The 27746-nt window shown below is 34.7% G+C and overlaps 1 protein-coding gene across 2 annotated transcripts in view; it reads left to right on the top strand.

Annotated features, from left to right (window-relative positions):
- Nucleotides 1-27746, top strand: part of RBM27 (RNA binding motif protein 27) — an 85732-nt gene that overhangs the window by 39958 nt on the left and 18028 nt on the right. For both annotated transcript variants that reach the window (XM_081291438.1, XM_081291437.1), the window contains exons 9-14: nucleotides 12305-12469; nucleotides 15504-15653; nucleotides 18568-18712; nucleotides 20548-20701; nucleotides 21956-22252; nucleotides 24685-24825. In XM_081291438.1, the coding sequence (XP_081147564.1) occupies nucleotides 12305-12469; nucleotides 15504-15653; nucleotides 18568-18712; nucleotides 20548-20701; nucleotides 21956-22252; nucleotides 24685-24825 (1052 nt within the window). The remainder of the gene's footprint in view (nucleotides 1-12304; nucleotides 12470-15503; nucleotides 15654-18567; nucleotides 18713-20547; nucleotides 20702-21955; nucleotides 22253-24684; nucleotides 24826-27746) is intronic.

Raw genomic sequence — 27746 nt, 5'->3', positions numbered from 1 at the left:
ATATCTTTATTTTATTTATTTATTTTTATTTGGTGCTGAGGATTGAACCCAGGGCCTTGCACGTGCTAGGCAAGTACTCTACCACTGAGCCACAATCCCAGTACCCCCAGATGGTTCAAGTTTCTTTCTGGAACCATCAATGAATCTCTCTTTTGTTTTTGTTTTTTTTTTTTACCTTTTTTTTCATTTATTTTTTTTTTAAGAGAGAGTGAGAGAGGGAGAGAGAGAGAAAGAGAGAGAGAGAATTTTTTAATATTTATTTTTTAGTTATTGGCGGACACAACATCTTTGTTTGTATGTGGTGCTGAGAATCAAACCCGGGCCGCACGCATGCCAGGCGAGCGCACTACCGCTTGAGCCACATCCCCAGCCCCATCAATGAATCTCTTTGTGGCTTATATCCAGAATCTATTCCTCTCCTTCTTGGTAATCTGTTTTCATTCTTTTCCAACATGGTGTCTTTTCTGATCAGGCCAATTATATCCCCTCTTTGTGCCTGTCATGACTCAACTTTCTTTTTCACCCCTAATTATATGCTTGTTATATAACTCTTTAGAAACTCAAATTTTCTAAGTACTGGAACATTGTTGCTCTGCTTTAAACTCCTGTGTTACCAAAAAGCATTTATTTTATAATTTGACATATGTGTAGGCCTGTTTGATTTTTGTTGTATGTAAATTGTACATTCAGCTGAGCCTCCTTAGAACAGAATCTATATCTGACATTTAAGTAATTTTTCTTCCTGTTTCATGTTCAGTATCTCTGATTACTATAGTGTCTTTTAGTGTTTGTTCTATTGCTGCTCTCATTTTTTAATTATGGGAAATCTCAAATATATATAAAAATAAAGAAGATAGTATAGTGAACTTGTAGGTGCCAAGATAATGAAGTCCTGTGTATCTATCACCCAGCTTCAGTAGTTATCAGCTCATAGCTAATTCTCTTCCATCTATTTCCACCTGATTGGCCCTTATCATTATTTCTGAATGCCTTTTGGACTTGTAAATAGGAAAAAACATTATTTATCCCAGTCTGTTGCACATGGCATATTTTTGTATTGGATGGCAAATTTTTATATTGTTAAATTTAGTTTTGTGACTCATGAGGTAAAGATTCCATTTGGTTCTAATTTTTTAAAATCTGGCAGTTCTGAATATTTCACTGATATAATTTAATATTCATTAATTCAGCAAATATTTATTGAGTACTTATTATGTGCCAGTGCTTATTATTCTAGATACTAGAGGTCCAAGATGAATAAGATAGAAGACCTCATGTTGCTTGATGTCCACTTTTCTCTTTTCTCTAAAAGGAAGAATATTCTGTGATGTAGCAGTAAAGGCCTTTTAGAACAGAAATTGCAAACGTTCATTTTTCAGAAACTGATAATATGTAAGCAAATTGGGGGGACAAATATACTTAGCAGCTTCTTATTTTGCTAGAATAAGGCCTATATAAGAAAATATATAGTATTTAAATTTTAAAAATAGTTTTACATCTAAAAAGACAATCTCAGAATAAAGGACCATTATTTAATATTTATTTTTATGAAATATTTACTATATTTTTCTGTTTTTTTTTTTTTGTTTGTTTGTTTCAAGACCAATAAAAGGCAGTAACTTTCCATTGGCATTTGTGCTTGACTGCTTTAGAAGGTAGTCTTTTTTTTTTTTTTAATAAATATTTTTGTTTCATTTATTTATTTTTGTATAGGGTGCTAAGGATCGAACCTAGTGCCTCACACATGTGAGACAAGCGCTCAACCACTGAGCTACAACCCCAGCCCAAGAAGGTAGTCTCTTATGCTTATGAAGATCTTTAATTAGATGACAACTGATTATTTTTAAAGTTGTGTTATTAACATTCATTGTGGACATTTCAGAATTTTGCTATGCAAAAAAATTTGAGGTTTTTCTTCCATTCTTAAAAGCCTAAAATTTATAGAGAAATTTGAAAACTTTTCTTCTTGTAGTACTGGGGATTGAATCCAGAGCCATGCCATCATTGGTAGGCAAGTACTCTACTGCTGATCTACATCTTCAACCCTTTTTAGTTTTTTTTGTTTTTTTGTACTAGAGATTGAAACCAGAGGTGCTTTACCACTGAGCTACATCCCTAGTCATTCATGTATATGTGTGTGTGTGTGTGTGTGTGTGTGTGTGTGTGTGTGTGTGTGTATTCTGTAGTTGGGCACAATACTTTTGTTTTTTTGTTTTTATGTGGTGCTGAGAATTGAACCCAGCGACTCACATGTGGTAGGCAAGCGCTCTACCGCTGAGCCACAGCCCCAGCTCCATCCCTAGTCCTTTTTTTTTTAAATTTTTTAAAGAGAGAGAGAGAGAATTTTTTTTTTTTATATTTATTTTTTAGTTTTCAGCGGGCACAACATCTTTGTTTGTATCTGAGGATTGAACCCGGGCCGCACGCATGCCAGGCAAGTGCGCTACCGCTTGAGCCACATCCCCAGTCCCCCTAGTGCTTTTTATTTTTTATTTTGAGATAGGGTTTTCCTATGTTGTGGAGTCTTGACCTTAAACTTGAGATTCTCCTGCCTCATCCTCCAGAGTCATTGATAATACAGGAGTGCACCACTACACCCAACCAAGAAGTAAGTTTTTTAAGAAGTAAACAGGACTGGAAATGTAGCTCACTGATAGAATACTTGCCGAGCATGCACAAGGCCCTGTGTTCAATCCCAGCATTGCAAAAACAGACAAAAAAGCAAACTAGCATAAAAATCAGAAGCCAGTTACATCGGGGCATGGTGGTGTACACCTATAATCCCAGCAACTGGAGAGGCTAAGGCAGGAGGATCACAAATTCAAAATCAGCAATTTAGCAAGGCCTTAAGCAACTTAGTGAGATCCTGTCTTAAAATAAATAAAAAGGTCTGGGAATGTGGCTCAGTGGTTAAACACCCCTGGATTCAATCCCCAGTACCAGAAAGAAAAAGAGAAAAGCCAATTACAGTATATTTTGCCATTAGACAAGATTGCCTGAGAAGCACAGGTCACAAAGAAATGTATTTTGGTTGAATGCAATGGTACATACCAGTAATCCCAGTGATTCACAACTTTGGTCAGGAGGATCAAAATTTGACTAGCCTCAGCAGCAACTTAATGACACCTTGAACAATTCAGTACGACCTTGTTTCAAAATAAAAAGGACTGGGAATGTAGTGCAAATGACCCTGGGTTCAGTTAATCCCCAGTTCCAAATATATATATATAAAGAAATGAATTCTGTAAAATACAAAACATTTATTTAAACTTTTTTTTTGTTTCAATTAGTTATACATGACAGTAGAATGCATTTATGCACTTTGATATATCTTACATAGATGGGATATACATTTCCTTTTCTCTACTTAATGTAAGGTAACACTATTCTTCCCTAGTGCTCCCTATTGTGAATTAGCATCCGCATATTAGTGAAAACATTCAGCCTTTGGTTTTGTGGGATTGGCTTACTTCTCTTAGCATGATATTCTCCAACTCTAACCATTTACTGGCAAATTCCATAATTTTACTCTTCTTTAAAGCTGAGTAATATTCTACTGAGTATATATACCACATTTTCTTTATCCATTTATCTATTGAGGGACACCTAGGTTGGTTCCATAGTCTAGTTATTGTGAGTAAAGCATTTATTTAAGCTGTAATTATCACTTGTTTTGGAAGAGGACTATTGAATGTTAAAAGCATAAGAATAGGGGCTGGGAGCTGGGGCTGTAGCTCAGTGGTAGAGCACTTGCCTAGCATGTGTGAGGCACTGGGTTCAATCTTTAGCACCATATAAAAATAAATAAATAAAATAAAGTATTGTATCCATCTACAACTAAAAAAAAAAAAAAAGTTCTCCAATGTAATTCTGCAACCTGTACACTCAGAAAAATGAAAAATTATATCCCATCTGATTCAAATGTACGATATGTCAAGATCATTATACTGTCATGTGTAACTAATTAAAACAAATTAAAAAAATGGAAAAAACTAGTCTATTATAAAACTGGATATATGTGATTCCTGCTCATGCTATTCAGAAGTTAATATCAAATTGGTTATGGTTTAGAAAAGACTGAAATTTGTTGTTTTTATTGAGTTAAAATGACATCATATGAAAATGACTTGAGATGTAGTTGGAATTTTTTGAAAAGACTACAACACCATACACATTAAAGTCAACTCTTTCCACTGAAGTATTTTTAAACATTTTACCCAGCTTTAACATCGCCAACCCAGTGTAAACTGTCCCCTGCAACTCCAGGTCCTGGGAATTGAGCCTCTTGCATGCTAAGCAAGGACTCAAATACTTAGCTCCAGCCCCTACAAGACTTTCTATTTTTAAGACTTTCTTTTTTTTATGGTGTTGGGGACTGAATCCAGGGCCTTGTGTATGGGAGGCAAGTACTCTACCAACTGAGCTATATCCCTAGCCCCCCTATAAGACCTTTTTTTAATTTGAAAAAGCTTTTTTTTTTTTTTTTTTTTGGTGGGGACACAGACTCCCTCTTTTTTCCTCTGCATTCTTTATTGGTGCATTATAGTTGTACACACTGATGGGATTTGTTGTTATATATTCTTAAATGCACACACAATAGAATAATATAATTTTGCTAATATCACTTCCTAGCACTTTCTCCTCCCTCTCCATCTCCCACTCCTTGGTCCCTTTCCTCTGCTGATATCTGTGAGATCACCCCATCTTTTTCTTTTCTTTTTTCCTTTTTAGCTTCGACACATGAGAGAAAATATGCAACCCTTGACCTTCTGAGTTTGACTTATTTCACTTAACATAATGATCTCTAGTTTCATCCATATCTAGCAACTGACATACTTTCCTTTGTCATTTGATTTTTCTTGTATGTAAATTGTACATTCAGCTGGGCCTCCTTAGAACAAAATCTATATGACATTTAAGTAATTTTCCTTCTTGTTTCATGTTCAGTATCTCTTGATTACTGAATAAAACTTCATTGTGTATACATACTACATTTTCTTTATCCATTCATCCATTGGTGGACATCTAAAATTATTCTATATTTTGGTTGTTTTGAATTGTGCTTTTATAAACATGGGTAAGCATGTATTGCTATAGTATGATGATTTTTAATTCTTTAGGATAAATACCAAGGAGGGTACAGCTGGGTCATATGGTGGTTCCATGCCTGGTGTTTGGAGGAACCTCCATACACTGATTTTCATAGGGGTTGAACTAATTTATAAAAAGTGTTACTTTTTTTCTACATCCTCTCCAGCATTTATTATTATTTGTATTTTTTTGAGAGCTAAAAGATTTAATTCTATATTAATATACCATAAATTTAGATAAGATGTAAGCCCAGTTCTTTATTTTGTTATAAGCAATTATATTGAGACTATCGCAAATTGATAACATTTAGCAAATATTAGGAAAAGAATCTACTTCCTCAAAGATAAGAGGCAAAGACCTTGGGTGGTCCCTCTGGTCACCAGTCCATTTCCACTCAGGCATACTCTTCCCAAATTGTCTGATCCGATGATGTTGGCCTGCTGTGCACTTCCATGATGGTCAATCAGCCCAGCTGTTTCCCCCCATTTATTTATTTATTTTAATTAGGTATATATGACAGCAGAATGCATTTTGATTCATTGTACACAATTGCAGCTCAACTTTTAATTTTTATGATTGTACTGTTTGTATTCTTGATGACTACCATTCTGGCTGGTGTGAGAGTTCTTTATATATTGTAAATATTAATTCTCTGTCAAGAGTAGCTGGGAAAGATTTTCTCCCATTCTGTAGGTTCTCTCTTCCCATTCTTAATTGTTTTATTTGCTGTGCAAATGCTTTTTAATTTAATGCCACCTAATTTAATATTAACTCACAGGACCATTTTTTTTTAAAGTATGTTCTTATTTTTTTTGTTTTACATTTTTTTTAAAAGATAGAGTAGAGAGAGGAGAGAGAGAGAGAGAGAGAATTTTTTAATGTTTATTTTTTAGTTATCGGCGGACACAACATCTTTGTTTGTATGTGGTGCTGAGGATCGAACCCCGGGCCGCACGCATGCCAGGCGAGTGTGCTACCACTTGAGCCACATCCCCAGCCCCTTTGTTTTACATTTGATTTGCTTCCTCTGCTTCTTTGAAAAAGATATAGTGGAAATATAACTGCCAAGATTATTGTACTGGAGGTGCAAAAAAGTAATAGTAGTATATAATGTCCTGGATTCTAACAATTGCATTTTAAACCTTGTATATTATTTTAATTTTTTTTTCTCCTTGTGTTTTACTTTGATTCATGTTGTGTTAGTTGTTACAATGCCCGTTTTCAACATACAGATATTCATCCAAAGAAATACATGCCATTTGTGTCCTTTAAACTTTAGTTCCTTCCTTTTTTTTTTTTTTTTTGATACAATACCTTTATTTTATTTATTTTTATGTGGTGCTGAGGATCGAACCCGGTGCCTCACACATCCTTGGCAAGCACTGAGCCATAATTCCAGCCCCTTTAGTTCCTTCTTTAGGTGACTATTTATTAGAGTTTCTACTGTGTAGCAGGCAGCACTTTGGTCCTGGAACTTCTAAAGTATACCAGAGACCTTGTAGTCTTTTAGAGACAACACATAATAAATATGGCTGAACCACAGAAGGTGTGGCTTTTTATTTTTTCTCTATTTGAGCTTTTAGGTTAAGACCAACCCTATGTTTGTTTACCTGAGAATATTCTAAATTTATTAAGTTTATTCTAAATATCCTTTAGAATATTTATTTAGGAAAAATTTAAAAATCAACTGAAATTTCAGTTTGAGTAAAGACTCTTCAACTAACTAGAGTTAATGTTAAGAATGTGTTAATTTTTTTTCAATTTTTCTGATTTCTTTAAGAATGTGTTAATGTGTTTCTGATTTCTTTAAGAATGCTATCAGGCATGTAAAGAAATATGAACTTAAGAGGGGCAAATGAACTTGAGGTATTTGTAGCTTGGAACTATCCCATTACTCTGCACACTGAGCAAACCTAATTGAAAGAGTGTAAATTCTGACTAGCTTATCTTTACCATTATTGTAACCTATTGAATATTTTAAAAACTCACAAAAGATTTCAAATATATGCAAAAGGAAAACAAATAATGTTGTGAATCTTCATGTTCTTATTTCTGGCTTCAATAGTTATCAACAGATATATACTTAAACTTGCTTTGTCTGTAATCCGTCTGTAACTTGAGGTTTAGAACAAATCCCTAACATAGCATTTTACCTTTGTAAACTTAGGTATCTTTAAAACATAAGGATTAAATAAGAATAATAAAACAAAATCACTATACTATAACACTCCCCTCACAATTGATAAGTTTATTTTGTCAAATATTCAGTTAGTGTTCATATTTCTCAGCTGTGTCATTAATGTCCATTTACAACTGGTTCATTTGAAGCTGGACCCAAACAAGATTACACATTATACTTAGTTTATAGGTTTCTTAAAATCTGTAATGATTTCCCTTGCGCGCCCCCCCCCCCCCCGACATTTATTTGTTGAGGAAACAGATCATTTCTCCTAGAGAATATTCTCACAATCTAGCCTTGTCAGCTTGCATCCTCTGGTATCATTTAACACATAATTCTACCCCTGTATTTTCTGTAAATTATAAGTTGATTAATAAGATTCATACTTATTTTCTTTTTCTTGTTTTTTGGAAGAACGTTTTGTAGATGGGTTTATGTACTTCCTACTGTAGAACATCATTATGTTCATGTCTGGTATTTCCTTTCTGTGTTATAATATTGATCAGTGCACCCAGATTTTTTTCATCCTGATCCATTCATTTTTAAAATTTGCTCATAGTTTTAATAGCCAGTTTTTTTTTGCATTTATTCAACATATTTAGGCATTTGTTTTATTTGAGGAACATTTTATGGTTTTTCTTACATAAATCATTCATGTTTTATAAATGCATTCCCCATATATTATTTATTTTATTTTTTAAAAATTTTTATTTATTTAGTCATACATGACAGTAGAATGCATTTTGATATATACTACATACATGGAATGTGCCTACAGCAATCATATTGTCTGCTCTGCTGCCCTTCCTATCCTCCCTATTCCTCCCTTCCTCTCCCATCCTTTCTCTCTATCCGATCTAATGTGACACACTTTTTTTTTTCCTTTTTCTCATTACAACATCATATATGTATTCTGTATAACAGTGAGGTTCTCCTTCCATCTTCTGTGCAACTCCCCTTCTCCCTCTTTTTCCCTCCCACCTCTCTTTCCTATTTAGTGGTAGTCTTCTTCTCATGCTCTTCCCTCCCTATCCCATTTTGAGTCACCCCCCTTATATCAGAGAAGACATTCGGCATTTGTTTTTTAGGGATTGGCTTACTTCATTTAGCATAATCTGCTCTAATGCCATCCATTTGCCTGCAAATGCCATGATTTCATTATTTTTTATTGCTGAGTAATATTCCATTGTGTATAAATGCCACATTTTTTAATCCATTCATCTATTGAAGGGGGCATCTAGGTTGGTTCCACATTCTACCTATTGTGAATTGTGCTGCTATAAACATTGATGTGGCTGTGTCCCTGTAGTATGCTCTTCTTAGGTCTTTTGGGTATAGTCCAAGAAGGGGAATAGCTGGGTCAAATGGTGGTTCCATTCCCAGCTTTTCAAGGAATCTCCTACTGCTTTCCAAATTGGCTGCACCAATTTGCAGTCCCACCAGCAATGTATGAGTGTACCTTTTTCCCTGCATCCTCGCCAGCACTTATTGTTGTTTGACTTCATACTGGCTGCCATTCTTATTGGAGTGAGATGGTATCTTAGAGTAGTTTTAATTTGCATTTCTCTGATTGCTAGAGATGGTGAGCATTTTTTCATGCATTTGTTGATTGATTGTATTGTCCTCTTCTGAGAAGTTTCTGTTCAAGTCCTTGGCCCATTTGTTGATTGGGTTATTTGCTTTTTTGTTGTTTAACTTTTTGAGTTCTTTGTATACTCTAGAGATTAGAGCTCTATCTGATGTTTGAGGGGTAAAAATTTGTTTCCAGGATGTAGACTCCCTATTCACCTCGCATATTATTTCTCTTGCTGAGAAAAAACTTTTTAGTTTGAATTTGTCCCATTTGTTGATTCTTGGTTTTAACTTTTGTGCTGTAGGTGTCTTATTAAGAAATTTGGGGCCTGCCCCCACGTGATGAAGATTAGGACCAACTTTATCTTCTATTAGACGCAGAGTCTCTGGTCTGATTCCTAGCTCCTTGATCCATTTTGAGTTGACTTTTGTGCATGGAGAGAGAAAGGGATTCAATTTCATTTTGTTGCATATGGATTTCCAGTTCTCCCAGCACCATTTGTTGAAGATGCTATCCTTTCTCCATTGCATGGTTTTAACACCTTTGTCTAATATAAGGTAGTTGTAATTTTATGGATTTGTCTCTGTGTCCTCTATTTTGTACCATTGGTCTACCAGCCTGTTTTGGTGCCAGTTTTAATAGCCAGTTTTGATGATGTATGGATCTCTGGTTTCATGTGATACTCTAATTCTGCAATTTCTTTTTCATTATTTCTATAATTCTATAAAGTAAAACTTGGCAGTATTAAACCTTTGGTTATCCTGAAATTCAGTTTTACAAGAAAGACAGAAAAATGTTTGTTTTCTTTTATTTCAGTTTTCAGAATGATGAGTTGATTTTCTGTGTATTCCAAAAGGGCTGCCTGTATTTTTTTTAAGTATCATTATGGCAGGGCATGGTGGCTCATGCCTGGAATCCCAGTGACTCAGGAGGCTGAGGCAGGAGGATCACGCATTCAAAGCCAGCCTCAGCAACAGCGAGGTGCTAAGCAAACTCAGTGAGACCCTGTCTCTAAATAAAATACAAAAGAGGGCTTGGGGATGTGGCTCAGTGGTTGAGTGCCCCTGAGTTCAATTCCCGGTCCCCCTCCTCCCCCAAAAAAATATTTTAAAAAGTATCATTATGAACTCATGTATTTTTATTATGTTTGATAATGTTCTACTCCATTACAGTCCTTTTTTAAAAAAATATTTTTTAGTTGTTGATGAACCTTTATTTTTTATATATATTTATTTGTGGTGCTGAGGATCGAACTCAGTGCCTCGCACATGCTAGGCAAGCACTCTGCCACTGAGCCACAACCCCAGCCCCCATTACAGTCCTTTTTCATGTTCAGATTTTCTCATCTTTGACCTATTGTATCATTTCCTATTGACCCCTGCTGGATTTTTATTTATTTTCGATGCACTAGTCTTTGGTAAATGTCTTTTGGAAGGATAAGTTATACCATGGCGTAGCAAACTCATCTTAAATATTTTCTGCCCAGACCTAGAATCAGCCCTTTGTCTAAATAACATTTTTTTTTAATATTTTATTTTTTAGTTGTATTTGGACACAATACCTTTATTTTTATGTGGTGCTAAGGATCGAATCCAGGGTCTCGCACATGCTAGGTGAGCGCTCTACTGCTGAGCCACATCGCCAGCCCAAGAACATTTTCTTTTAAAAGTACTATTTAGGGACCTTAACAGATGTTAAGAAAAATTAGATTTTATTTGAATAACAACAGTCTTTCTGAAGTATTTGAATAGCATGTTGTCAATGGTTTTTAAAACACTGTACAAACTAGCCTTTTACTTTTCAGTTTTCTTTGGCTTAGTTATTGCTAATTAGATATACTTGATCTATTTTATGGTGCATCAGAAATTTTATTTGGGGATTGAACCTAGGGGTGTTGTAACCAGTGTGCCCTATCCCCAGTTTTAAGCAGTTAGCTCATGCTTAAAACTATTTTTAGATCATTGAAGATAATGTTGAATCATGTACAGTACAATGATTAACTGATCCTTTTTGAATAGAAATTTTGAGAGGATTGGTGTTAAGTGCCCAGTTATGTAGTCTGCTATATTATATGGTTTATCTCTTCTGTTTCTCCATATATTAGGAAGAGAAGAGTAGTAAAGTTTAGCCTTTCTATTTCTTAACATTAATTATGAAATCAAGTGGTTGCTTTATAGCCTCTCCTGTTGAGGTGTATTAAAGATCTTTAGGAGCTGGACATGGTGGTACACATCGGTAATCTCAGCATCTAGGGAGGCTAAGGCAGGAGGATTGCAAATTCAAAGCCTACCTCAGCAGCTTAGCAAGACCCACTCAGTTTGAAGTAAAACTTAAAGAAGGACTGGGGATGTAGCTCAGAGCTCAAATGTTCCTGGGTTCAATTCCCAGTACCACATACAAATACACACTCACACATATACACACATGCCCTAAATTCACTTTAATTTGGTTCGTGTGTTATAGAGAATGTCTGACTTTGGATATAATACGCTGATTAAACTTTATAAATTTGTATGTCTCATGTGGAGTTGTCAGTTAATAATATGCTTTGTTGTTTTCCTTTTTTCTTTTGTGGTATTGGGGATTTAACTCAGGGAGCAAGTTCTCTGCTATTGAGCTACATCCCCAGCCCAAGATACTATTAAACAGCCAAAGGAAAGTTTGCTTTTTGATATATTTTTTCTCTCTTTTTAAAATTGTGCTAGAGATTAAATCCAGGACCTCGCCGGTATGATTATTCTTTTTCTAATCTTGTTCTTCAGAATTTGACTTCATTGTGTCTATATTGTTGTATATTTTACACACACACACACACACACACACACACACACACGCTGTCTTTAAAAACATGATTCATAGTATCTGGAATAATTTCATATGTCCAATGCTTGTCTGTGTATCAAGGTTTTTGTCTTTGTTCTGTTATTGACCTACCCATGTGGAATAACAAATTATTGCTCTCTTTGAACATTTCTTATTCTTTGTGAGGATATGCTTGTGGTAGTAGTCCATTATTATCTTTTCTTTTCTCAGGAGAGTATTTTTTGTGCAAACCTAAAATATGTGGTTTTGAGGCGAGTGTATGTCGGATAGCCATCAGTTGCATATCTCTTTGGATACAAAATGCTATGTGAATAATAGCTCAAGACTCCTTTGGTAACTTGACATGGTTGGTTGGCTTTGGATATAATGAACACATAGTTGTTCCATTTAAGATTCTAAAAGATGGAGATTATGTAATTGTACTACCTAGTTCTTATTTTGTTTATACCTGAATGCATCCTAACCAGTGGCGAGTCTGTACTTTCTTGAGTTAGAAAGAATCTCAGTAACTTCTTTCTCAACTACTGTTCCTGTTGGTATAATTTCTGTGTCTTGGCTCAGTCTCAGGAAGTACACCATTACCTAAGACAAGCTCGTGACTCTCAATCCCAGCTGCCCTCCTATTCTTTCCTCTATAGGACAGCCCATGTACTCTCGTGAACATGGTGCTGCTGCATCTGAGCGACTTCAGTTGGGGACACCGCCTCCTCTGTTGGCTGCTCGTTTGGTGCCACCTCGCAACCTCATGGGATCCTCCATTGGGTATCATACCTCAGTCTCCAGCCCCACCCCTCTGGTCCCAGGTAAGCTTTGCTACAGATGGCCATCCACCTTACTGATCTTTTATACCTTAAGCTGGTCACCTAAGAGGTGGCCTGACATCCTGATCTGCTGTCGCATATTCCTATTTAAACTCTTAGGTTGTTTTATTTTATTTTATTTTTTTAAAGAGAGAGTGAGAGAGAAGGGGACAGAGAGAGAGAGAATTTTAACATTTATTTATTCTTAGTTCTCCGCGGACACAACATCTTCGTTTGTATGTGGTGCTGAGGATCGAACCTGGGCCACACACACGCTAGGCGAGCGTGCTACCGCTTGAGCCACATCGCCAGCCCCTCTTAGGTTGTTTTATTATCTGTTCCTCTGCTGCTTTGCTTTGTATTTATTGGCTACTAGATGAATAGGACCCCTTTGTGTCTGTCATCTTCTGGTGTCTTCTGTATTAACTTTCTGTGTCTCAGTAATGAAGTCATGCTAATTTCTGATTGAGTAGACAGGAAGGTAGTATCTACTTGAGTGTTTTCTTTCCTTTTTTTTTTTTTTTTGGTACTGGGGTTGAACCCAGGGGTGCTTGATCATTGAGCCACATCTCTAGCTTTTTTTTTTAATACTCCATTTGGAGACAGGGTCTTGTTAAGTTGCTTTAGGACATGCTAAGTTGCTGAGGCTGGCTTTTTGCTCCACCCCTGATGCTGGCTGTTTTTTTTTGTGTTTTTTTTTTTTTTGTTTTTGAGGCTGGCTTTGAACTCATGATCCTCCCACCTCAGCCTCCTGAACTGCTGGGATTATAGGCATGTGCCACTGCACCCGGCTACTTGAGTGTTTTCTAATTAATTAGTTATACATTATGAGGAAAAACTAGGGTAATTTTTCTTTAAAATAAACAAAAAAATTGGTTTCTTGCTGATTATGGATAAAATATCCCTGTCCCCCCGTCTACCTCTCATTGTATGGACTAATTGAATGTAATGTGGTGATTCTTGAAAAGAACTCTTTCCTCCTGTTGATGTGTATATTTTGAAGATCTGTGGATTGCTTTGTCTCATGAGACTGTTTTTTTGTTTTTTTTTTAACCTTTTTCACTTTGCCTTTAGATTTCAGTTCATCATAATTAACTAAAGGACTTTTAAGTTTATTGGCGTTATGTGTATTCCCAGGAATTACAGAACAGGGACATTTGATTATGTAACTTTAAAACTTTCTGTAGCCTTGACTGTACAAGATTTTGTTAGTAATGCCACATGGTAAATGAAAACTTTTAAACATATTTTGCTGATTTTTTAAAAAAATAAAATGGCATTTATTTTGTATGTTATATAATTTTTAGACACAAAAACCATGGAAATTATTATTTTACGTATCATCAAATTATGTCAGTCTTAAACACAATCAGCTTTAATTAAGCAAGTAGATGAGATTTATTTTCAAGCTACACATTGTTCCAATGCATGTTTCTGTCAAAAGGGTATACTCACTATTGAAAACTATAGTTGTCTTGAAACAAACAAACAAAAAAGTGGGGGCGTGGCTTAGAGCAGAAGCTGAAATATTTAAATAATGTGAAGCCCGAATATGAAACCCAGATAAGTGTAAGTATAGCCTCCTAACTCTTGAGGTGAAAGCATCTGTTTGGTTGTGCTTTTGTTAACTATCATCAGATTACTTTGAGGCTTAATGACAGCTTTGAGAATAAAATGTAAATTCTACGATAGGAAAATTATTGTGATAATAATTGATTATATCTCCTGAGTCATTCTCTTCTGAGTAGGGCAGCACAAAGGGCTCCGGTGATTAATTTCAACATTGGTTAACATTTGAAAAGATAAATAAAATAGACAAACATTTCAAGAAGTAAACAATAAGAGAGGATCAGTTTTTAATACACTGATATCCCTTCTGTGCTACTCCCATGAACTCTTTCAAAGCCAGAAGTGGAAGAATGGAGGGAAGGTAGGGAGAAGAAGTACTGACTAGCAGTTTTAGTTCTAATGCCAAATATCTCAGAATCATTTGTGCTTTAATGTCATTTTATTGTTTAGGCTCATGGTAGCTTGTTTATGGTTTGTGCAAGGAGAGAATATAAATTTTGCTCATGAATGTAAAGTTAGGGAAAACACAGTATTCAGGGGAGAGGTTTAATCTAAGAGGGTTGTGAGAAATTTGCTGCTTTGAGGACTTCTGAATCCTAATAGTGCTCATTTAGATAGGCACTGCAGTTTCAAATGCTTATATGAGTCCAGAAAGATCCCTAAATGGGGATAATTTGCTAATCTTATACTTTGGATCGTAGAAGTAATTGATCATTATTGAAGATTTGAGTGTACCTTATCTTATAACTTAAATTTAATGTGAACCACTTAAGGGCACAAGGACTTCTAAATAACATTTATAAAAATTAGTTCTTCAGTTAATTCATAAGCTTTTCCTTTTATGGAAGATGAAAAGGATTTATACCATTTGGAAATAAATACTTTCAGAAATTTTTTAGCATTAACATAATAACTATTTAATATTATAATTTTAAAAATTAAAATCTTAGTTTAGGGAAGATATAGGACATTTGATAAAAGTGAAGAAGTCATTAAGATAATTATTTATAAATATAAAACTTATCTAGATGTTTTATTTGAAAAAAATTTTTAATACATATATAAAACCAGCTAATACTTCTTTACTTTGAAGTGCAGATAGGCAAACGAATTGGTAAGGCATGAAACTCAACAATCTTCCATATATGATATACATATACATGAAATGTGTATTGAAGTTTGGATTAGGCAGTTAATATATAGTGTAGAAAGACTAAGTGAATGAATCTGGTAGTATATCAGAGTTTGAAAATGGGTATATTTATGTTTTGTGATAATAGTATTTTTTCTTTCACTTTCAAACAGAGTATCTATAAACTGTAACTCAAAAAGAAATATATGCTGGTTGATATAATTTGTTGAAGAATATATGTTTATTATTATTTATTTATTAGCAGTTATTTATAGTAATGGGAAGTAGTTTAACTTCTTTCTGATTTGTTATATGTTTTGTTTTGTTTTCCCTTAGATACTTATGAACCTGATGGTTATAACCCAGAAGCTCCTAGTATTACCAGCTCTGGTAGATCACAGTATAGACAGTTCTTTTCAAGAACACAGACACAGCGTCCCAACCTGATTGGTCTAACATCTGGAGATATGGATGCAAATCCAAGAGGTGAGAATGTCTTGAACTTTTTCTGATAATAAGTGTAATGCAGTAGTTGGATAGCTATTACATTTGCATTTCTGACCTCATTTGAGGAAATTATGTATATACTCTCTTTGAAGGGCATTATGCAATCACTTCAGATATTTTAAAATTTTATCTCCAATTTTGATTTTAAAGCAATAGTTAGAATATTTTCATTTTTTAATACAGATAATATTAATGTTATTTAATTGCTTTTTGGGGCATAGGACTTCATACTGTTTAAGCTGTATGCAAGGTATTATGCTAGATATTAGTATAGAAGATGAAATGATTGTTCTCTTTCCCTCAAATAACTCATTATTTGTACCCTGAGAGTTCTGTTTCATGCTAATAACTGAGGACCTAAAACATTACAGTTAAACTATCATTGGACCATTTTTACCACTTCTAAGTAAAACCATAGTTTAGAACCTATTACAAAGCTTAGGCACAAACATTAAAAATTAAAAAAATTAAAAACAAAACAAGTTTAGACATTAGCCTTTACTTTTTAATATGGGTTGATAACCTCTTTTCCCCCACCCTCCAAAAGAAGATTATTATTTTTTTTGGCACCAGGGATTGAACTGTGGTGCACTTGATCACTGAGTCACATCCCCAGCCCCATTTTGTATTTTATTTAGAGACAGGATCTCACTGAGTTACTTGGTTCCTTGCTTTTGCTGAGGCTGGCTTTGAACTTGTGATCCTCTTGCCTAAGCCTCTCGAGCCGCTGGGATTGTGGATGTGTACCACTGCGCCTGGCCAAAAGAAGATTATTTAACAAGTGTGGTGACTACAGTTACTATTGCTTTAGTTAAATTTCCAAAATTTAATTTCAGCTTGAGTTACTGGCCACATGCCATACTTTACATATTTTCTAATTTAATCATGTGGTGAACACTTTCCTATTATTTGCTGTCCTGATTTTATTCGTCTTTACTGTCATTAATAATATTATTACCACTGTGGTTTTTGTTTTAAGATTGTACCAAATGGTCGGATGAGGTGGCTTGGGAGGCAGAGGCAGGAGGATCATGAATTCAAAGCCAGCCTCAGCAGTTAGGCTCTAAGCAATTCAGTGAGACCCTGTCTCCAAATAAAATACAAAATAAGGCTGAGGGTGTGGCTCAGTGGCTGAGTACCCTCGAGTTCAATACCCGGGTACCAAAATTTAAAAAAAAAAAAGATTATACCAAATGCCTATAATGTGCTTACACACACCCCCACTACACCCACTACACACACACACACACACACACACACACACACACAGAGAAATATATATAAATATTTATTTGTATGTATAAATACATTTGTAAATACTTATATTTATACTTAAATTTTTATAAACATAAATTTATATTTATGCATACATATATATAGTTCTCTCATTCTTTACAACAGCTCATAAAAGAGATACTGTTTTTATACTTATTTTTCAAAAGCGAAGCCACTGGGGCATATTATTAAAGAATTTGCCCAAAATCACACAACTTCTAAGGGTCAGAACTGGAATTTGAACCCAGGTCTACCTAACTCCAAAGAATATGTTCTTACCTTCTTTGTTGCACATATTGTTAACCTAGTTACCTGAAATTAGTGGGAAGTTCAGGTTCTCAATGATTTCATGTCTTCCCTTTGTAAATAACCTGGTCTAGTCTGTCTGTACATTCATACATAGTAATCCATAGATAATCTCTGTCACTGAAGAAGTCATGTGGTTTGTATACTAAATACTTGCTTTGTCGTCTTGTATAAGTACTTAACCTCCAGATATCTTTATTATTGTTGTTTTAACGAAGCACCTCAATCAAGAAAAGCATTAGGCAATGTGAAGTGGTAATCATAAGAACTATTTAAGGAAAGTGCAAGGGCATCTCAAGTTCTAGAATGTTTTATAACATCACAATTATTGTCTCCTCCATTAGCCTTCTAAAAACACAAATCGTACAAGGGCAGGATTAATTCATTAATTTATTTCCAAAATCTCCTACATTTTCAGAGCTATAAAATAGTTGCTTAAGAGATACATGTAAAATGAATGAGCTTTTATGTCATAATTTCCTTGATTGTCACATAGATTAAGTGGAACATAGTACTTCCCACCTGTATCCATCCCTCTATGCCCAATAAGTTATTCTTTGCTTGATGGAGTTGCTAAATTTAGGGGAAAATACTCAGGGTATAATATACATGGTTTTGTGTGATTTTACTTTTTTGTTCAATTCATTTCTTCCCGCCATTGATAAGTATAAGTTTTACAGTATTATTATAGTGTTTTTTTCATAACTGTTGTGAAATATGTCACTATATAGTATTGACCTTCCTCTTCCCTCATGTTTTTCTTGAATGACTTGAAAGTAAATGACAGATGCTGTGACACTTTAAAACTTTTAGCTTACATCTAAGAATAATACATAGTCCTAAATAAGCACAGTATTATTGCCCAGTAAGAATCATATTTCCATAATATACTATCCAGTTCGTACAGTATGGTGAACACTTCTGGGATTACATCTGAAGACAGATAATGTCCCTTCATTAATGGTGCTAAGTTTGATTATTTCTCTAAGGTGATATATTATCTTTTTATTTTATAAGTAAGTAATTTGTAGAGTGGTGTTCTTCAGTAACCTTTATCCAGTAATTTTTTTAACGCATTGATGATCCATGCCTGAATTAGTTATTACATTGGGGTTGCCTTTAAGTTTTTTAACTTGAATTTTTATTTTTTAAAAGAGAATAAAGAAGCATTGTAATTTTTCTTGCTATTAGGCATTTCCAAAAAGGCAATGATAGTAGTTGAAAGCTATTCGTAGTTCTTTTTTTAGACTAAATACTTTAATCATCTGAAATTCCCACAAAACTCAGTAATATGAATTTTTGTTTCCAACAGCTGCTAATATTGTCATCCAGACTGAACCACCAGTTCCTGTTTCAATTAATAGCAACATAACCAGAGTAGTTCTTGAACCAGATAGCCGAAAAAGAGCTATGAGTGGTTTGGAAGGGCCACTCACAAAGAAACCTTGGCTGGGAAAGTAAGATAATTTTCTTGATAGTAACATTTAATTGGTGTTTTTGTTGATTTGATTGAATTAGTAAAATTGTTAAAATTAAGAGTTGTCATTAACCATTATTTGAAAATTATGTGTCTCAAATTTAGGCTTCCAGGAGACATGTTTAGAATGTCCTAAAAATTGAAAAGTTAACAATAACATAATAGATATTTGCAACATATCTATTTCTGTACTTAATGCAATATTAAAAATTATTGTGACACTAGAAATAAAAAGAAAAGAAGAAAAAGTTTTGTACCTTTGCAAAAGTTGAAAAACTCATTATTGAAAAATGATGCTGTAGGGCTGGGATATAGCTCAGTTGGTAGAGTGCTTGCTTTGCATGCATAAGGCCCTGGGTTCAATTCCCAGCACCACACACACCCAAAAAAAGGAAAATGATGTTCTAGGGCTGGGATTGTGGCTCGGTGGCAGAGTGCTTGCCTCTCACATGTGAAGCACTGGGTTCAGTCCTCAGCACCACATAAAAACAAACAAAGTAAAGATAATGTCCATGAATAACTAAAAAAAAATTTTTTTAAAAATGGTGCTCTAGGCTGAATGCAGTGGTACATGTCAGTATTTCCAGTGAGTCCAGAGGCTATGGCTGGAGGAATGTAAGTTCGAGACCAGCCTCAGTAATTTATTGAGACCTGTCTCAAGAAAAAAAAAGGCGGGGGGGCTGGGGATGTAGTTCATGGGTTCTATTCCCAGTACCCAAAAAGAAAAATATGGTGCTCTATCCTTGCTTTAATGTTAGGCTTTGGTAATTGTTGTAGGTCTTTTTTTTTTTTTAATATTTATTTTTTAGTTTTAGGTGGACACAATATCTTTATTTTACATTTATGTGGTGCTGCGGATCAAACCCAGTACCTCATGCATGCTAGGCAAGCACTGTACCACTGAGCCACAACCCCAGCCCTAGAGCATCATATCACTGAGCCACAACCCCAGCCTGTTGTAGGTCTTTTTAACATGTTTTTTTTTTTTTTTTTTTTTTTTTTGAGAGAGAGGGGGGCGGGGAGAGAATTTTTTAATATTTATTTTTCAGTTTTTGGTGGACACAACATCTTTATTTGTATGTGGTGCTGAGGATCGAACCCCTCGCCCCGCGCATGCCAGGCGAGCACATTACCACTTGAGCCACATCCCCAGCCCAACATGATTTTTTTTTTTTTTTAAAGAGAGACTGAGAGAGAGGGGGAGAGAGAGAATTTTTTAAATATTTATTTTTTAGATTTCGGTGGATACAACATCTTTGTATGTGGTGCTGAGGATCGAACCCGGGCCCCACGCATGCCAGGGGAGCGTGCCACCGCCTGAGCCACATCCCTAGCCCCCGACATGATTTTTAATGTCAATTTGGCCTCTTTTTGTAATATCACACAGTTCTCTTTTTTTCTTTCTCTCCACCTATTTTATCAAGATAAGGGTTATGTTGGGCTGGGGTTGTGGCTCAGCCGTGGATTGCTTGCCTAGCACCTGTAAGGCCCTGGGTTCAATCCTCAGCACCACGTAAAAATAAATGAAATAAAGGTATTGTGTCCAACAACTTAAAAAAAAAAAAAGGAGTATGTGAGAATTGCTTAGTAATTTCTGAAGAATGCTAAGAACTTACAAAAAACTTTTTTTTTTTTGTGCTGGGGATTTAACCCAGGGTCTTGTGCATGCGAGGCAAGCACTCTACCAACTGAGCTATATCCCCATTCTCCCAAAACGCTTTTAAATAAATAGGAATTTTACTTACTTTGCTAATTTACCTCTTGGGAATGCATGAGGTGAGAGAATTAACGAGGATCTATTAATATTTGTTTCAGGCAAGGGAATAACAATCAGAGTAAACCAGGATTCTTGCGAAAGAATCAGTATACAAACACCAAATTAGAAGTCAAGAAAATCCCTCAGGAATTGAACAACATTACCAAGCTCAATGAACACTTCAGCAAATTTGGAACTATTGTTAATATCCAGGTAAATGTGGCTATGTCAATAACAGAATCCATACATTCTGTGTGTCTTGGTAGTGTTCTATCAGCTCACCTTGCTTAAATGAGTCAGTAGTAATTATGATCATTTCTTTTAAGTGCTATGAACTTTACACTGTGTATCTATATACCCACCTTTATAGTGGAATTGTGAAGCTGAATTGTTCTTGTGAATTCATTTGATTTTTTTCTCTGCTACCCCTCTTAAAAAAGATAGTCCTATATCTTAACAAATGACTTTTTCTCCCCTATATTAGTGTTATAACTTAGTAACTGAGATTTTTGGTAATTTCTAAGCCTGTAATCTTGTCTGTTGACTGATTTTTTTTTATATCTTGGTGAAATACTAATTATTTAAGGATGGTTCTAACATTGAGAATTTTAGGCAGTAGAATATGTTATCCAGGACCAAAGAAGCTATAGCCTTTTTATTTTGTTGTGTACTTGTTAGATATTTGAATTTGTGGTTGGGTGTTATAACACATAAAGAAAGACAAGTTTAATTTGAAATTTCAATTTGATAGTTGCTAGTTATCATTATATAGTTGAATTTAAGAAAATAGTATTGGGAGACTTGGTATTTCAATATACTGAAAAAAAAAGTGTTCTTTTTGAGAAATTTATAAACATATTTTTTTCCTTGGGTATAAAAGTAGTAGATGTTCTGTTGTATAAATAATTGGAAATATATTAAACACAAGTGAAAAAACAAATCACCAAATCTTACTGCTTGGCAGTGATGACTGTTTATCTTTTGATTAAAAGACATGCTGTTTATATTTATATGGAAGTATACATAACACATATTCTCTTTTTAAAAATGCTCTACACACTGAAAATCACAAAAAAATATGATTATACCAAATATCCCTCTTTTTTTTTTTTTCCTGTTAAAATTTTCCTACATCATTATTTCTTTATGGCATTTAAGAAAATGTACATGACTTAAAGTAGGTAGGTGCAAATCACTAACATGGATGCTGGGCTGATTTGGTTCCTGGTGAGGGCTTTCTTCCTGGCTTACAGATAGCTGGCCCTCTTCTCACAAAACCACCTATCCAATTAAGGCCCAAATTTATGATCTCATTGAATGTTAATTCCTAAAAGACTGTCCATGGAGGTTAGGGTTTCAACATACAATTTTGGGAGGACATAATTCAGCTCATAGCAATGGTTCATAATTTATTTAACTATTCCCTATTCTTGGGAATTTAAGTTCTTTCCATTTATTTTCTTAAAGGTTGCTTTTAAGGGTGATCCTGAAGCAGCCCTCATCCAATACCTTACCAACGAGGAGGCCAGGAAGGCTATTTCTAGCACAGAAGCAGTTCTAAACAACCGATTTATTCGAGTCCTGTGGCATAGGGAAAACAACGAGCAACCAGCACTGCAGTCCCCAACACAGCTTCTCCTGCAACAACAGCAAACATTGAGTCATCTCTCACAGCAGCATCATCACCTGCCACAGCACCTTCATCCGCAGCAGGTGCTGGTGTCCCAGTCTCCTCCTTCTTCAGTGCATGGAGGTATCCAGAAGGTAATTTGGTTCAGTAGGAATTAGAGGTCTAGTCCCACCCGTAGGCCAGTACTTCTCAATTTGTGTCCCTTGAGTTGTTTTTTGTTTGTTTGTTTGTTTTGGCGTTACTAGGGCACTGTACCACTGAGCTACATCTCTAACCTTTTTTTATTTTGTTTTGAGACATGATCTTGACAATTTGTCCAGGCTAACCTTGAACTTGCAATCCTCCTACCTCAGCCTCCCAAGTATATGGGATTACAGGTGTGTGCCACCATCCTCAACTGGCTCTTGAGTCTTCTACCTTAGACATACTCATGGTTTGATTTGCAAACCAGCAGCATTTGATTAGTAGAAATGGAGATTCTTGGGCTTCACCCATCCTATCCTAGTGTGAAGACAAGGAATCCATGTTTTAACAAGCTCTCCATGTGATTGTTAATGTACACTAAAAAATTTGAAAAGTGCTATTATCCTTGTTCTCACTGCAGACTTCTGGCCTCACCTGTAGGACAAATCTAGAGTTGATCTCAGATGTGAGGTCCCCAAATTTACATGTTTCAAGAAGTACTCTTTTGGGGGTAGTGGGGATTTAACCTAGGGGCAATTTACCACAGAGTTATATCCTCAACCCTTTTTATTTTTTATTTTGAGAGAGGTTCTCACTAACTTGCTTAGTGCTTTGCTAAGTTGTTCAGGCTGGCCTTGAACTTGCAGTCCTTTCGTCTCAGGCTTGTGCATCACTGGGATTCTAGGCATGAACTCCACACCTGGCTAAAAAGTACTCTTTAAGTGATTTATATGCGAACTGAAGTGTAACAACTGCGCACCACTGAACAACTCTAAATTTAAAGATGATTTACTTATTTTTTTCTCCCTGTATCTATTTGACCTACTTTTTCTTATGTAGGAAAATTCTATTCCTGGGGACTGGAGCTCTACTCAGTGGTAGAATTCTTGCCTAGCCTGTGCAGGGTCCTGGATTCAATCCCAGTACTACAAAAATAAACGAATAAATTTAAGAAAAGAAAAATTCTATTCCATTTCAAGCTGGAATGGAAACTCCAACTGTGATTTTAACTATTTTATTCAGTGATTAAATAGGGCCTGGTACTTTTTTTTTTTTTTTCCCATGGCATCAGGGATTGAACCTAGGGGTTCAACTGCTGAGCCACATCCCCAGCCCTTTTTATTTTTTATTTTGAGACAGGGTCTTACTAGGTTGCTTGTAGTTTTACTACGTTGCTGAGTCTGGCCTTGAACCTGCGATCCTCCTGCCTCAGCCTCCTGAGCCACTGGGATTACAGGCATGTACCACCATGCCCGGTACCTATTTTTGAAGACATTTTAATGAATAGTTAAAGGAAGGAAAGAACAAACACCATGTGTTAGAATCGTTTAGTTGCTGACAATAATGATAATCTCCACCTAGTTGTTTTCATGTTTATATTAAATGCGTTTAAAGACAAAAAGGTATTCCTTATAGTGTCTATATGTATATATGTATAAATATTATATATATTTATAGTATATATATGTTTATGTATGTATATATATTATATATTTATATTATATATATTTATTATATATATATATATATCAATCATTTGTCTTGTAGCATCTAAGCCTTCATTCATTTTTGTCTGTATCTTGCATCACGTTAGGGCCCAGAGTTGAGTACTTACTTACCCTAGATGTTGGATAAATAGTGAAGAAAAGAGTGATACCATCCCCTCTATGATTATTCAACCATGTTCTCTGTGTGTGTGTGTGTCTGTGTGTCTGTGTCTGTGTGTGTTTTGCTGGGGATTGAACAAGCACTCTACCAACTGAGCTATATCCTTAGCCCCTAAACCATGTTTTTTTTAATGTAGCTCAAGATTGCCTTTTTTTTTTAAACTTTATTTTCATTTATATTTTTATGTGGTACTGAGGATCTAACTTAGTGCCTCACATATGCTAGGCAATCACTCTACCACTGAGCCACAACCCCAGCCCTCAAGATTGCCTTTTGAGACCATCATTTTACATCATGACTCATACTAAGCTACTGTGATTTTAAGCCATCTTTCTCAAAGCATTATATATTAGAACAATAAAAATTGTAGCATTTTTAAAAATATATCTGTATGCAGTTTATTGTTACATATTTAATTAATTTATTTTTTGTGCTGGCACTGAAGGAGGGGCCTCATGAATGCTAAGTTCATGCTTTACAACTCAGCTACATATCCAGCTGTAGTAACATTTTAGATATCCAAAATGTGTGCATAATGTAACATAATCATTTGTATATTCACCCATCTCCAAAAATAAAAACTATGGATAATTGACACACTGTCCCATTTTCATTTCCTTATCTTCTTTCCCAGGTCACCACTATCTTACATATATGTCATTCTTAGGTGTGTTTTTAAATGTTTTCCACATGTGTATTTGTTTTGTGTATGCAGATGATGGGCAAACCACAGACATCAGGTGCATATGTTCTTAACAAAGTTCCTGTTAAACATCGTCTTGGACATGCAAGTGGTAACCAGAGTGATGCGTCACACTTGTTGAATCAGTCCGGTGGTGCTGGGGAGGATTGCCAGGTGTGTGGATTTCATATATATTTCTGTGAATTTCATATATATTTAGAATCATTCAGTGACACAAAGAGAAGCTACTATTAATTGTAAGTTCCTTATAATTGTAAAAATCCCAAATGCCTAAACAAATTGATTATCATCTAGATTTATAACATCTTACTTCCTTAATCAAGGCAAGTGTGACAGCTGACCTTAATGTGGAAGGTATATCTTCCTAATTTCCATAATTACAGAAATTTGCTAATTAATTTTTTTTTCAATTTAAATCTAAGTAGGGGAGAGCTGGGAATGTTGCTCATGGTGGAATGCTAGGGGTTTGATTCCCTGCATGGCCAAAAAAAAAAGTTAAGTAGGAATCTGAGAATTTTAGGTACTTACTAATAGGTAGATATCTTTCACAGTCTATTCCTTTACTCATTTTCCCTCATTAATAAAAACATAGTGAAGGGAATTCGTCATAATTTAAAAAAGGGGATTGAACTCGGTTCCATATGCATGCTGGGCAAGTATTCTACCACTGAACTATATACCCCTACTCCTAGAAATTTTAGTTTGAAATGTCTTGTAGCTTCTTTTGCTTTTAGGAATATATCTATACAGTAAATATCTAGCATGGAGATTATTAGAAAGAGAGCCAGGGAAACCCTGAAAAAGAACACAGGGCTATCCCAAAAAATACTATAAAAAGCCTCTTTAGCTAAAACAATTTAGTATTGGCATATGAATAGACAGATAATAGAAAATAATAGAAAATCTAGAAATTGACTCATTTGCAACTTGGAATTTATTATATTCTAACAAAATATCCCATATCAGTGAAGAAAAGAAAGGACTTTTTTATAAATGATACTGGGATAACTGATAGCCATATGGAAAAGATAAAATTAGACCCTTTATTAATCACTTCATAGCCAGGATAATTCCAATTATAGCTGAAGTTTAGATGCTAATAGAAATGCTAAATGATACAACTCTCATAAAAGGAAATCTGGCAGTATCTGGCAAAATTTTGTGTGCATTTGTTTTAAACTAGTAATCTTCCTTCTCAGAATCTCTGCCAAAGATATGGTAGCCAAAATATGAAAAGGTATATGTGCAAGGCTACTACTAATTGAAAGTTCCTTGTAATTGCAAAAAACCCGAGTGCCTATCAGTAGAGTTTAATTCCTTTAAAATGTTGTACATGCATTTTAAAAGGTCCCAAAAGCAATTTTAAAACGCTCTTTTTAAAAATCATGTTTGGGCAATGTTGGCACAGGTTGAGTATTTGTCTAAAATGCTTGGGACAAATTTTCAATTTTGAATTTCTCCACGTGTTGGAATCTTTACATATATTTAATGCGATCTACCCAGGTCTAAATATGAAATTCATTTATGTTTCATATATACCTTATTATTGTAGTTTAAAAGTTAGTCTTATACAATATTTTTAATAATTTTTTGTGTGAAACGATTTCACTGAGTACTTATTATGTGCTAATAACTTCTTGTTTACACTTTAGAATTTCCACTTGTGGTAACATCTTGATGCTTAAAAATGTTTCAGATTTTTGGAGCATTTAAGATTTTGGATTTTCAGATTAGGAATGCTCAACCTGTGTTATGAAACTAACTTGTGGGCATTGTAGGATAAATCAAATGAGGAATTAATAAGCTGCTGTCATTGACAACTGAGATTTTTCAGAATGGTTGAAAGGAGGAGAGATTAAGTAACAACACTGTAGGCCTGCTATTAAGTTGAGAGAATCAGTATATATATATATATATATATATATATATATAGTTATATTTTATCTTTAACCCCAAAATGTTTTTTAGTTCTCTTCACTGAAAAGGTCTAAACACCTTTAACATTCAAAGAAACATGGGTCCTTGAAGAAATGGCTGTCTAAAGTCTGGTGTTATGGATGATATAGAATATTTTGTTAAACCCTAAATTGTTGAAGATTACCAGAACATTGTCAAAGAGAAAGAATATCATCAAGGCTCTAGATCCTATCTGCTGATTTAAAAGAAAATTGGGGAACAGAAGAACTTATTAAAGTGTTCTACAGAATCCCTACAGGATTCTACAGGGAATACTACAGGATAAGTGCCTTGTTTTCTTGAACAAGTAATTTGCAAAACTAGAAAGAGATGGCGAGGGAAAATATAGATTAAAGGAAATATACTGAATTGTACTATCTGGATTTTAATCCATCCGTTTATGAGACAAAAATGTTTAGAAAATTATAATACACACTGGAGATGTGGATATTTAAGAATTAGTACTATCTTTTAAGTGTGGTATTGTGGTTGGTTATGTAAGAAGAAGAAAGAAGTTCTTTTAGAACTATAACTGAAATATTATAGATGATGTGGTAAGGTTTTGGGGTAAGAATGTAGTAGTTGGGGATATAAATGAAATAAGATTATTTTATGTACTGATCATTATTTATTGCTGCTTGGTGATGGATATATCAAGTGTTTTCTACAATTCTACTCTTGAATGTCCGAAATTCCATTATGAAAAACAAACAAAGAAAAAAAATGATTTTTTAAAGACAAATCCTTAGTTGATTTGTTTTACTGGCTATGATGGACAGTTCATAAACATTAACTTCTTTTTCAATAAGCTGAGTTTCTATGGAAATTAAAAATTGTGTTGTTGATAAAGTGTAAAAAAGAAGTTATTAGCATATAATAAGTACTCAGTAAATTGTAGGTATTGACATTTTAATTTGAATAATAAAATAATAATGTGAATGTTAGCTCTGTGGTATCTAAGGGGCTTTCCTGTATCGTTAATTTCCTGTATAGTTTTGTTATTTTCCTGTATATTGAGGATAGTTAAATCTTATGGAGATTGAGAGAAGTTTTATATTTGGATATATGTTGTTACAATTTCTATGAATTCCTTTTATTTTCTGCATCTCATATATATT

The sequence above is a fragment of the Spermophilus citellus genome (assembly GCF_964194105.1).
Source record: "Spermophilus citellus genome assembly, chromosome: 1".
In the NCBI taxonomy this organism is placed as follows: Eukaryota; Metazoa; Chordata; class Mammalia; order Rodentia; family Sciuridae; genus Spermophilus; species Spermophilus citellus.
Note: the sequence above shows the minus strand (reverse complement) of the source record. Positions and strands in the feature narration are given on the sequence as shown.